Source organism: Cavenderia fasciculata (genome assembly GCF_000203815.1).
Source record: "Cavenderia fasciculata unplaced genomic scaffold Scf_Dfasci-G-o-80e12.f1-5, whole genome shotgun sequence".
NCBI classification, from domain to species: Eukaryota; Evosea; class Eumycetozoa; order Acytosteliales; family Cavenderiaceae; genus Cavenderia; species Cavenderia fasciculata.
In genome coordinates, this window is record NW_004457735.1 from 683,094 (window position 1) to 695,568 (window position 12,475).

General features: G+C 32.8%; 5 protein-coding genes across 5 annotated transcripts; 3 read left to right on the plus strand and 2 right to left on the minus strand.

The window, feature by feature from the left end:
* Positions 1-18: 18 nt before the first annotated feature.
* Positions 19-2,651, plus strand: tbck (RabGAP/TBC domain-containing protein; the record flags this gene model as incomplete). Its single annotated transcript, XM_004360759.1, has 5 exons — positions 19-487; positions 555-621; positions 669-834; positions 898-1,907; positions 2,618-2,651. 5 exons carry the CDS (start codon positions 19-21, stop codon positions 2,649-2,651), a joined length of 1,746 nt encoding a protein of 581 aa, XP_004360816.1.
* A 133-nt stretch (positions 2,652-2,784) lies between these two features.
* On the plus strand, positions 2,785-3,585 carry DFA_05096 (uncharacterized protein; the record flags this gene model as incomplete). The annotated part of the gene is made up of 1 exon (XM_004360760.1): positions 2,785-3,585. The coding sequence occupies one exon, from the start codon at positions 2,785-2,787 to the stop codon at positions 3,583-3,585; it is 801 nt and encodes a 266-aa protein (XP_004360817.1).
* A 134-nt stretch (positions 3,586-3,719) lies between these two features.
* Positions 3,720-5,700, minus strand: DFA_05097 (uncharacterized protein; the record flags this gene model as incomplete). The annotated part of the gene is made up of 7 exons (XM_004360761.1): positions 3,720-3,735; positions 3,792-4,096; positions 4,175-4,286; positions 4,365-4,482; positions 4,657-5,113; positions 5,260-5,322; positions 5,389-5,700. The coding sequence occupies 7 exons, from the start codon at positions 5,698-5,700 to the stop codon at positions 3,720-3,722; spliced, it is 1,383 nt and encodes a 460-aa protein (XP_004360818.1).
* A 559-nt stretch (positions 5,701-6,259) lies between these two features.
* DFA_05098 (uncharacterized protein) lies at positions 6,260-9,244 on the plus strand (the record flags this gene model as incomplete). Its single annotated transcript, XM_004360762.1, has 6 exons — positions 6,260-6,520; positions 6,613-6,829; positions 7,224-7,659; positions 7,749-8,043; positions 8,222-8,561; positions 8,823-9,244. The coding sequence occupies 6 exons, from the start codon at positions 6,260-6,262 to the stop codon at positions 9,242-9,244; spliced, it is 1,971 nt and encodes a 656-aa protein (XP_004360819.1).
* Positions 9,245-9,353: 109 nt separating this feature from the next.
* On the minus strand, positions 9,354-12,335 carry DFA_05099 (uncharacterized protein; the record flags this gene model as incomplete). Its single annotated transcript, XM_004360763.1, has 7 exons — positions 9,354-9,611; positions 9,683-10,456; positions 10,534-10,930; positions 11,000-11,348; positions 11,441-11,629; positions 11,806-12,025; positions 12,093-12,335. The coding sequence occupies 7 exons, from the start codon at positions 12,333-12,335 to the stop codon at positions 9,354-9,356; spliced, it is 2,430 nt and encodes an 809-aa protein (XP_004360820.1).
* Between the last annotated feature and the right edge of the window lie 140 nt (positions 12,336-12,475).

Below are 12,475 nucleotides of genomic sequence, written 5' to 3' on the forward strand. Positions count from 1 at the left end.
GTATGTAATATATAAAGAATGCAAACACAAACAACATTTAGAAGATTTGGTGTTGAAGTATATATAGAAAAGAAGAAAAGGATTGGTTATGAAGATGGTTTAACTACAACAACAACAGATGGTGATGATAGTACAACTGCTACTTTAGATGGTGGTTCGAGTGATCCTCAGTCATCAGTTGAACAAGAACCTGGTACAGTGATTGTTAATACAAAAGGGTTTAGATTATCGGTGAACCCATTCTTCTTTAAGAATAGAGTTGATTTCCAACAACTGACAAGTCCAAAGGTTATATCAGCTGCCAATACAACAAATACTGCTACCTCATCGACTCCACAAACATTTATATTGACTGAAGATGCTGGTATACCTAAACCTCTCAATGATACAATATTTGATATCTTTTCAAGAGCTCAACATCTATCTTCACTACAACATGAAAACTTGTGTCAATTTATTACTGCTCAACCTTCTCAAAAACATCATGGTATGTAACTAACTATACATTCATTAAATATATTCTTTACTAATTACATTATATACATCACGTTTAGATCAAATGTTGGTAGTATCAGAGGATTATCAAAATTCTTTAAAATCTGTAATAGATAATTGTATAAAGTATGTTTGTATATATATATACAATCAAAATGATTAAAAAAGTATAGTTTTACTTATTTACATTCTTTTCAAATTGAAAGAGAGAAAAAATATATAGAATCAAATCAATTGGGATTGTATTGTTATCAAATATTAAAAGCATTAAGTTATTTACATAGTAATAGAATTACTCATCGTAATCTATCAATTGAAAATATTAAATTAAATCAAGAGGTAAATATGATCTATTACTTGTCTTGCCTTGGTTATTAACATTTCTCTTTTATTTTCTTTTAGAACCATGTTAAACTTGTAAATTATGGATTATATCATTTATCAAAAGAAGGAGAGAATGTATCATTTCCAATTGGTAATCTTTTGAATCTATCACCAGAGTCGATTCTACAAGCCGATATTATTAAAGGATCGAGTAATCCAAAATGTGATGTGTGGGCATTAGGATGTGTAATGTTGGAAGCATCACTTAAAAGTTGTTTATGGAATGATCGTGACCCATCACAATCTTTAAATAGAATATTATATATTTCAAATTTACCTTCAAATCAACAATTTAATTTTACAACTTTAAACTTTGAATCATCTTCTTCATCCTCTTCATCTATTTCATCATCATATAAATTATTACCACAAATTGAAAAAGAATTACAACAAATGGAAAATAACAATAACAATGATTCGTCGTCGTCAAATAATAATGATACAAATAGATTATTTAATATTTTTGGGATATTAGAGGAATTGGAAAAGAATCAAGATAATGGATTTGGACGTTTAGATCAAGGTTTGAGAGATGTCATCAAATATTGTTTAAATCCATCACTTTTATTTAGACCTTTTTCAAAGGATTTATTGGATCATCCCTACTTTAATTCGTTCAAGTCAAATGATCCATTCAAGTTGGAGTGGGTTGAGAAACCTTGTGTCAAATCATCTTTATTGCCAGACGACCTTTTTTCAACACTCGAGAGCGAACAATCTCTGGAAAAGAGACAAGAAGAGTTTGTAATAGAGAGAGAACACTACGATATTTATTCACCGCTAGAGATATTCTATCTTTGGAAGTTGTCAGGTGGCGATTTGGACAAGGAGTTGGTGACACAGGGTCTAGCGACACCGTCACCGTCGGTGCATAAGCTGCCTCTATTCGTGCCACTACTCAACACGACGATATCAGGTGACAATGTACAAGAGATGATGAGGTTGGACAAGGAGAGTAATGGTCTCGTTGCAACCAACCAGCGTGCCGGTGTGAATGGCATCATTCACTCACGTACGACAAGTGTATTGTATAACTCGGACAGTTGTTCCATCTCGATTGACGGACTGGTTCCGCGCTTTAAAAAGGCGTATCAGACGAGTGACTGGTTATTGCGTGCCGAGCAGGCAGCTGGTGTCGAGTCGGGTTACTTGTTTTCGGGTACGATCAAGACAAAGAAACGCAGAAAACTCGAGAGCAACATAGAGTACCAGATCGTCAGATTGCGAGAGTTTCACAGCAGTTTGTACAAGTACCAGTATGGTGACCCGACACAGGCACAGCCGCTGATTGTGCGTCTTGCCAAGTTTGGCATCCCGAGTATATTGCGTGGCGACATTTGGGCGGCGATCCTAGGTGTCAACGACGCCGAGACAAATGCCGTCTTTAGAGCAATCAATCTCGATCAAAAAGGTCCGAATGACAAGCAGTTTGAGGTGGATATTCCGCGTTGCCACCAGTACCATCCGCTGCTGTCGAGCAAGAGTGGTCACCACCAATTGTTCCGTGTGCTCAAGGGGTGGTCGCTCCTCAATATCGATCGTGGGTGTTATTGGCAGGGTATGGATAATGTGGCGTCACCATTTGTCGTGCATAACTTTAGAAATGATGCGCGTGCATTTGGCTGTCTAAAGTCGTTTGTTGACAAGTACCTCAAGATCCTGTACGTGCCCAATAACTTTGTTGCGCTCAATGAAATGATGCTTATCTACCAGCAGTTGTTGTCATACCATGATCCAGAGCTATCTGTGCATTTGCACAATGTACAGCTTGAACCCAACCTCTACGCCATCCCCTGGTTCATCACGGTGTTTTCTCATTTGTTGCCAATCGATAAGATCGATGCTCTGTGGGACACTATCCTACTCGGTCCATCTTCGTTGCCATACTTTTTCGCTGTCTCGATCATGACACAATTCCGGTCGATTCTGATTGGTGGTAATTTAGAGACATGTATCAAGTCATTATCACGTATCCCCGCCTGCGACATTGACCGCTGTGTTGACGACGCACTCGATCGATTCAACAACACACCTCTCTCAACCACCATCACAAAGTATGTAGCTGGTGCAGACTCTGATCTGTGGTGGATGCAAGAGGTGCAATTGGACGATCGAAAAAACGAGATGTTTCCACGTATCAATATCCACGATCTCATCAACATGCACAGTGATCATTTAGCAGCTGCTGAAGCTGCCAAAGCAGAAGATAAAAACAAAAAGAATAATAATAATAAGAATAATATGACAACAGCAGAAAAGAATAAGAATAAGAATAATAATAGTATAAAGAAGACTGTTAAAGTATTGGATATTAGACCAGCACAACAATTCCAACAATGTCATTTCCCACAATCGATCAATATCAACATTTCAATTGTTTTACAACCACAAGCTTCATCCAACAAGACAAAGATACTACAACAATTGGAGCAGTGTAAGGGTAGTCCCATCGTAGTCATCTCTGCCAAAACACAAAAGGATGAAGAATTAGAGTTTTGTAATACATTGGTCAAGAACAAGTTCCCATATGTCACCTTGTTGAATGGTGGTATCGATGCTCTTGAACATGGTGCTCAATCTATTTTAATCATTACTAGTCTTCCTCCATCTTCCAATAACAACAACAACAGCAATAATAATACCAATAGTCGTAGTGATCGATCTGATGATCGTAGTCTAAGTGATAGAAGTTTTAGAGGTGATTAAAAATAAATAAATAAACAATAATAATAATAATAATTTTTTATTAAATTGAAGTTGAAGTTGAAGTAGAAGTTGATGATGTAGAAGTTGAAGCAGTTGATACAGTTTGTTGTAAAACAAGACTCTTTCTTTTTGATTCAGGTCGCATGAAACCTAATCTTACAAATTGGTGTCTCCAAATCTCCAAAAACTTTGAGTTTAGTGAATACAAGAGACAAAGTAATCCATAAATGTAAACAGAGAATACAAAGAATCCATAGTTTCCTAGAGACGGGCCTTGAGTGACAACACAATCATCTGGATTACTACCATTCTTTTCAGCGTACAAGATACAATTAAAGTATTCAACCAATGCATCAGACTCTGGTGGAGTAGTTTCAAATTTCATCACTCTATTATTAATTAAATTGTATAAAAAGATGGCATAGAATACTAAATTATAGTAAAGTGGTGCTGCTTGAGAATAAACTACTTTTCTAATTATACTTTCTTGTACATTTGCTTGTTTTGTTAACTAAATAAATAATATATAAAATATTAAATATTATATAAACTATTTTAGATTATATTTGTTTTACAAAATTATACATACTTTTACAATACCATAAATAGTCCAAACAATCATAATAGTTGCCAATCCAATACAAACTCCTATTGGTCCCCAAAATAATCCATCAACTACTCCATCAACTGATGGCCAACATCTATAGATTAAGAAAATAAAAAGATAGAGGAGAAATAATAAAAAAGAAAGAAAAAAGGAACATAAATGATAAAAATACATACATAACATTATCATTTTGAGAAATATATATTTACCTTTAACTGTAATAATTACAGTCATTATAATTGTTAAAATAGTTGATCCAATTACAAAATGTAATATTTTTAGTTGTCTAACTATAAAAATTAAATAAATATATGTTTGATTGAAATATTAATATAATATGAATAATATATATATATATATTTCTAGAATGAATTACAAACTTTTCATTAATACACATAAAAGATCAAATAATAAAAATAACCACCAGAATACAGTGTTGATGGTAAAGGCATAATATATTATACCAGATGCCATACAAGTTGGATCGTGATAAGTTGCATATCTACCAGGTTCAGGACACATGTTTTCTCTTGACCCACCACCAAATGTTATGAGGACACCAGCTAGAGACCTAAGAAAAATACTGTTAAATTGACCACAGAGAATTGTTTCATAGTTTGTTCGATTTGGATTTAAAATACCATAAGTAATGAGCATGAATAGACTAGCCAAGGCTGATATAACAGAAACAGAGTCTAATAGATTGTAAAATGTGGTCCACTGACTTTGTTTAAATATAGGTCCTGGGCATCCAATGAGACAATCTGATATGTTGGTTATATAGGCATAACCTCGATTAAGATCATCACTTCTACTAGTAAGAGATGAGTTTCTGTAGACTAGAGGGTGTGGACAAAATGTATTTAAATTGTCAACTGGTGGCAAATCAATATTGAGTGATGGGTCTGTAGAGTCATAACACTCAAGTTGAAAGGATGAAATACCACCAAATTCTATCAAGTTATAGTTGGATACAGAGTTATTAGGTGGGTAGGTTGGCAACGTAGACGTCTGATTCAAATTTTGAGCACAATCATAATAAGTTGAAGCACCACACATATTTATACTTTGTTGACAACTTTCTCTACATGTTCTTTTTGGGATTGATATTGAATACATGGAGAAAAAAACTAATCAATAAAATAAAAAATAAAAAGTTAATAATATAATTATTTTTTCGATGTGTTTGTACATACAAATGAACAAAGAGTTCTAAATGATTCTTGAGTTTTACAAGAATCACCTCCAATGGTTGATAGGATGTCATAATAGTATGAGGCATTTTGAAGCATTTCTTGTTGATTGCTGGTTGATGGTACATAGACTGATCTGTTGTAATGGGTGATATAGGGTGCACAAATGGTTAGGCCTACCAGATCGCCTATATACACTTGACATTGTGCACCTGGGTCTACTGAATAATCATAAAATGGTTGACTTTGAATCAAAGGAATGATTGATACAATTAAAATAAAAAGGAGGGATATCGTAGGTGGTGGAGGTACCATCTCTCTCTCTCTCTCTCGGTCTTCTCTTTTTATTTTTTTTTCGATACAAGGTTGGAGGTTGATGTGATGAATGATTGGATTACATTTCCACAAAGCTTGTAATAGCTTCTTCCAAAGCAGTACTGCAAAAAAATAAAAATAAACAAGATATTTGAGGTGGATCGAAAAAAGGTGCCAGCATTGCATCAGGCAACCTCCTCTTGGATATTGGCCAACAAGATATCTTGTTTCATGCAGGTGAAACTATGGCACTTTGAGATGAGAGAGCAAAACAGCGGTCTCTTGATAATAATGTCGCAACTCGGCCTGGTGCATGACCATTGTGCCATAGTTTGGATAGCATTGTTGCCTTCTTTGGACAAGACCTGTCTTATCAATAAATGAAACACTATTAACACAGTTTATATATTTCTTCTCTATATATGTATGATTACTTATATCTTTGAATCGATGATGAACTTCATCAACACACTCCAAGAGTTTTTTAGTTTAATTTATTTTATTTTTTCAAGATAAAAAGTAATTAGTAAATTATTTCTTTTTTAATCACAGTACTTAAATGACACCACTCTCTGAACTTCAACTTGAAGATGCACCAACAGTTAAAAGATTCTATGGTATTCTAGAGATGGTATCATCCCCACTTGCCAGACCACTTTGCTTCACACTTCGATCAAATGGTAACACTAGAATAACAACTCAAGACCCTTCATCCATAGAATGTATACGACAACGAGCCGATCAAGTCATACTAGACATTACTTATAAACTATGTAATTTGGAGCGTAATACTGCTGCTCCAGATGATGATGATGATCTTGTATGTATTATATTGTATATATTGAGAGTTGAATCACAGTTGTAGTTGGAATTAAGAGTTGATACTTATACTCTTGATTGTTTATATTATAGATATACGATAAAGATAATACTCATCCTTCAACAGCATTGATTCAATTACTTTTGATCAAATCGCCTAATGGTACTGATAATGACAAGTGTCTGTTTCATCATCTATCATATGAAACAAAGAAACATATGCACCAACTTGTACTCAATCATATCAAACAATTAAAGAAATTTGTAAACTATGAAATGGGTTTAATTCAATTAATGCTATCAAACCATTGTATGTTTATATAAATATTATGATGATAGATATCATTTGATTACATTGATAGACTAACTGACCTTTTACAAAGCAGATAATAATGATGAAGATATTTATTTATTTATTATTCAAACATTTAAATGGTTCAATGTTTGGTTTAATGAAAAGAGGGTCAATGATTGGAACAACAATGAACAATCTTTATATGGCCCATTGATTCTAATCATTTTACATGGTATCTTAAAAATGAATCATTATGATGCACACATTAGAGATAAATATTCGAATGTGATATACAATACTCTGGATACTGTATTTCGTGCATATAACCATCGCCATATATCCACAAGTGTTTGTAAGGACAAACCTATTTATATGTTTGTATTGGTGCTCAAACAATATAGTTTTCAAGATCATAGAGGTAAAGATTTAAAAAGGTCGATTTTACAGACCGCATCCCGTAGACTTTCATTGAGTGAATGGGATAGTCCGACTGGCTGTGAAATTTTCAAGGAGTATATTAAAATGATATTCTTGGATGCCCACAATGATGATTATTTCATACCACCACAACTACCTAGTGACCATATGAATGTGAAAAAATGGAAAAAGGATCCTCAAGAAAGAGAAATCATTACCAATCAAATTCGGTCATTTACAGTGACTCACCATCAACAAGTATTATCCATTCTATTCGAACATTTCAAGCAATACCTAACACAAACATCATGGAAGGATAAATTAATAGTTCTCAAATTATTAAATATGTTTAATTACAATAATATGGATTATAAAAAAGGAGAGGATTGTAAATGGAAAACATATTTTAGTATTGATTTTTTAAAAACGTATGAATATAATGTAAATCAATCAATATAAAAGACGATGATCATATTTCTAACAAACCACTGTTATTATTATCATTTTTAAAATTTAGAGTTATATCAGAAACATTAAAAGAGGATAATGTACTTGTTCAATGTGAATTGGTCGAATTTATTAAACAATTCTGTTCGATCCCTTACTATCTTGATATGATTGTCGATAGTATAGAGTTTAGAGATATTATCAAAGAAGCTTTTAATCACATCATCATCAATCAAGCTTCCCCATATCCTCGTTTGTTATACTTTCTCATCAAGGCTTGCGATCCTTGTAATTATCGTTTGGGACAACAGATTAAACGAATATTTAAAACTGAACCATTTTGGCAAGAATATATTGTCAATCTTGTTTTAAAGTCGGTTCAATCAAATCACAAGGTTGTGATCAATGATGCTCTAAGCTTCATTACAGAATATCCCATTCCCCAGTTTACAGTAGGTTATATATTATATCAACCAACATTGACACCTCCCCATTCTATTTATTAATCATCAATACAATATTCTATTCTATTTATTTTTTTAGAGTTTAAAAGCATTATCAACAACAATCATTACATTATTGGATCGTTTTAAAAATGATAAAGACATTTTAGATCATGTAATTAGATTTTTTAATCATACTCACCGACTTGGGCTCAAAGAGATCAATCAATTAATTCAACGAATATTATTTTCAAAACAACAACAATATCAACCAGATCAAATCAATCGATTTGTGAATGTATATCTTATTGAATGGATATGTAGAGTTGAAAAGAAATTTTCAATCTATTTACCATCAGTCATGAAAAGAATAATAATTGATCAACCAATCACAATCGATTTTTGGATAGACGGTCTTTTAAGCTTGTACCAACAATCAAGTAAAGTAACAAACAGATACATTCAACATTTAATTACACCTATTATCCAACTGTACACCAACACACCAACAACATATGACAAAAAAATAACAATGATTGCACAGTTATTGAATATCCTATTCAAAAGAACAGTGGAATACAAAGGAATACATCACCAAGGATGCACACAATTCCTTCAACAACTATTCGATACTTATACAGGACCACCACAATTCAGAACCCACTTGGGAGTGATTACTGAAATGGTCCAACAAATTATAGATGCAGGAGGAAACATTACAACCGATCAAATATCGCAAATCATCGATTTGATCGTACAAACAGCGAACCAAAAGGATCGTGATTACTATTCAGAGATTGGCCAGTTGATAAAGATATTAGTTTCAATGGACGATCAATGGAACACCATTGCAATGATATCATCCCGTGTGATTGATATGGTTGTAGATTGGATCAATCAAAATATGGAGCTAGGGAACGAATCATTTCATTCAGCTGCTGAGTTGGTCGTAGATTTCTATGATCAAATCAATATTATACCACCAAGCATAACAATATCACCAACAACAGAAAAGATATCATATTCTGAATGGATTGATAGATTGATATTGGTGTTTCATAGTTATTACCATAGAGATATCATCAAGAAATTAAAACAATTAAAAAAAAAGAAAATAAATTAAAAGAGAAAATAAAGTAATTAATTAACTGTACCAGTTATACCGGTAATTAGATATTTTTATTTATCATTTGTTTGTTTTCACCAGTGAATCAATCTTTGGTAATATTTATTTATTTATTTATTTTTATTAATTTTTCTTTTATTTGTTTTAATTCCTTGGTGAGATCTCTTGGGCTATAACTCGTGTTCTTTTCAAGTGCCACCATCAATCTATCAATCCATTCAGAATATGATATCTCCTCTGTTGGTGACATTGTAATGCTTAATGGAAAAATATTTAGTTCATCATAGAAATCAATGACCAACTCGACTTTTGAAGGCAGTCGCTTTTTGTTGATCCCATATTTTGATTGATCCAATCGATAACCCTATCAATCACATGGAATGATATCATTTCAATTGTGTTCCATTGGTCGTCCATTGAAACTAGTGTCTTTACCAAAATGTCAATCTCTGGTAATTCATCCCAGCTCCTGCGAAATTCAAGATATGTGCTAATAGTATAATGTTGTGCTTGTACTATCAAATCGATGATTTGTAATATTTGATCGGTTGTAATGTTTCCTCGTCTAAGTATTATTTGTTCGACCATTTTAGTGGCCGCAGCCAAATGGTATCTGAGAAGCTCTAGTACATCTGGATCAGTTCGAGATAGATCATAGGGTATTGCTTCAGCCAATGAATCGAGTATTTGTTGAAATAGTAGAGTAGATTCTTGGTGGTGTATTCCTTTGTATTCAACTGTTCTTGTGAATAGGAGGCTCAATAATTTTGAGGCCTTTGCCTTTTCTGTTGTGTGGGTATATGTTGTTGGGCTGGCGTGTAGTTGGATCATGGGTGTGATTAAATGTTGAATGTATTGATTTGTTGTTTTATGTGGTTGTTTGTACATTTTTACAAGACTGTCGATACAAAAATATCTATCGATTGGTTGATCAAGAAGTAATATTTTCATGGCTGATGGTAAATAGATTGACAAGTTATTTACTGATTTACCTATCCACTGAATAAGATATACACTCACAAAGTTATCGATTTGATCTGGTTGATATTGTTTTGAAAATAATATTCGTTGAACTAATTGATTGATCTCTTTGAATCCAAGTTGAACGATAATACGATCAAAAAATTCAAGGACATGCTCTAAAATATTATCGTCATTTTGAAAACGATCCAATAACCCAATGATCGCTGTTGATAATGCTTTTAAACTCTAAATTAAAATAAATAAAATATTGATGATTAATAAATAGAAATAAAGGGGAACCACTTCACTTATATTGTACCTACTGTAAATTGAGGAATGTGATGGTATGTGAATGTGTATACAAAAGATATAGCAGAATCTATAACCTCCCAATGATTTGATTGAACCGACTTTAGAGTGAGGTTGACAATACATTCTTGCCAAAGAAGCTCTGTAGGAAATAATTTTTTCAACATTTCGGATGCAAATTGATTGTGATTACGACGATCTTCACAGACCTTGATTAGAGAGGATAATAAACGAGGATATGGGGAAGCTTGATTGATGATGTGATTAAAAACCTCTTTGATGATATCTGGAAACTCTATATTATTGACAAACATTTTAATGTAGTAGGGCATATTACAGAATTGGTAAATAAATTCCAATAATTCACATTGAACAAGTTCATTATCCTCTTTTAAAGATTCTGATATAACTCTATTTTTAAAATAATAATAATTATTGTTGTTAGAATAGATCAGTCTGTATATTCGTTGATTTACATACGTTTTGAGAAGATCAATACTAAAATATGTTTTCCAATCCTTATATACGTGATCAAACATATTTAATAATTTGAGAACTATTAATTTATCCTTCCATGATGTTTGTGTTAGGCATCGGTTGAAATGTTCAAATAGAATAGATAATACTTGATGCTGAGTCGCTTTAAAAGATCGAATTTTCTTGGCGATTATTGGCTTTTCATACTCGATGTCACTATACTCTTCCGAGTCAAAGACATTGTCGTAAAAGAGTGGGTTATTCCAGTCTTCCGCATCCATATAGTCATTGGGTTGTTGTGGTATGAAATAACCATCATTGTGAGCATCCAAGAATATCGTTTTAATATACTCTTTAAAAAGTCACAAGAAATTTGATTGGTCCATTCAGTATCGGAAAGTTCAAGGAATACTGTCTGTGAAATCATCCTTTTTAATTCTTTACCTCTTTGATCTTGAAAACTATACTCTTTGAGCACCAATAAAAACATATAAACGGGTTTGTCTCTACAAACACTTTTGGATATATTGGGGTCCTTATAGACACCAAATATAGTATCCAAAGTATCATATATGACATCCAAATATTTGTCTCTAATGTGTGCATCATAGTTATTCATTCTAATAATACCATCTAAAATGAATGGAATCATTGCACCGTAATTCCTTTTTTCATCAAACAAAGTATTAAACCAATTAAATGTTTGAATAATAAATAAATAAATATCTTCATCATTATCTGTTGTTAGAAGAGGTCAGTCAATATTTTTGTCAAATCAATGATACATCATCATATTTATATAAACATACATTGGTTTGATAGCATTAATTGAATTAATTCCATTTCGTGGTGAACAAACTCCTTTAATTGTTTGATATGCTCGAGTATGATTTCATGCATATGTTTCTTTGTTTCATATGATAGATGATGAAACAGACACTTGTCATTCTCAGTGCCATCGGGTAATTGAATAAATAGCAAATAAATCAATGCTAGTGAAGGATGTAGGCTTTGCTTTTGATCGTATATCTGTAAATAAACAAACAAGGTGTATGAGTATACATAATAATAATAATGAATAATTTGCAATACATACGAGATCATCACCATCATCTGAAGCAATATTACACTCCAAATTGCATACTCTATAAACAATGTCGAGTATGACTTGATCGGCTCGTTGTTGCAGATGCTTCATAACTGAGAGGTCTCGACAAGATAATGTCACATTGGTATTCGATCCAAGTGAGAAGACGAATGGCCCATTTAACAACTTCTGTATAGAATCAGTAAATTCAACAGTCTTTGATTCAAGGAGTTCATTAGAAGATGCTGTCATGTTTTGAACAAGTTGTGTGAATAGTGGAGTAAGAGACACCCAAATGGATTAACTTTTTGAACATCCATATTCCCGCTCATTTTCATCATGTATTCCACACCTTTTTTAAGCTTTTGAACGTTCATCTTAAATATTTAATG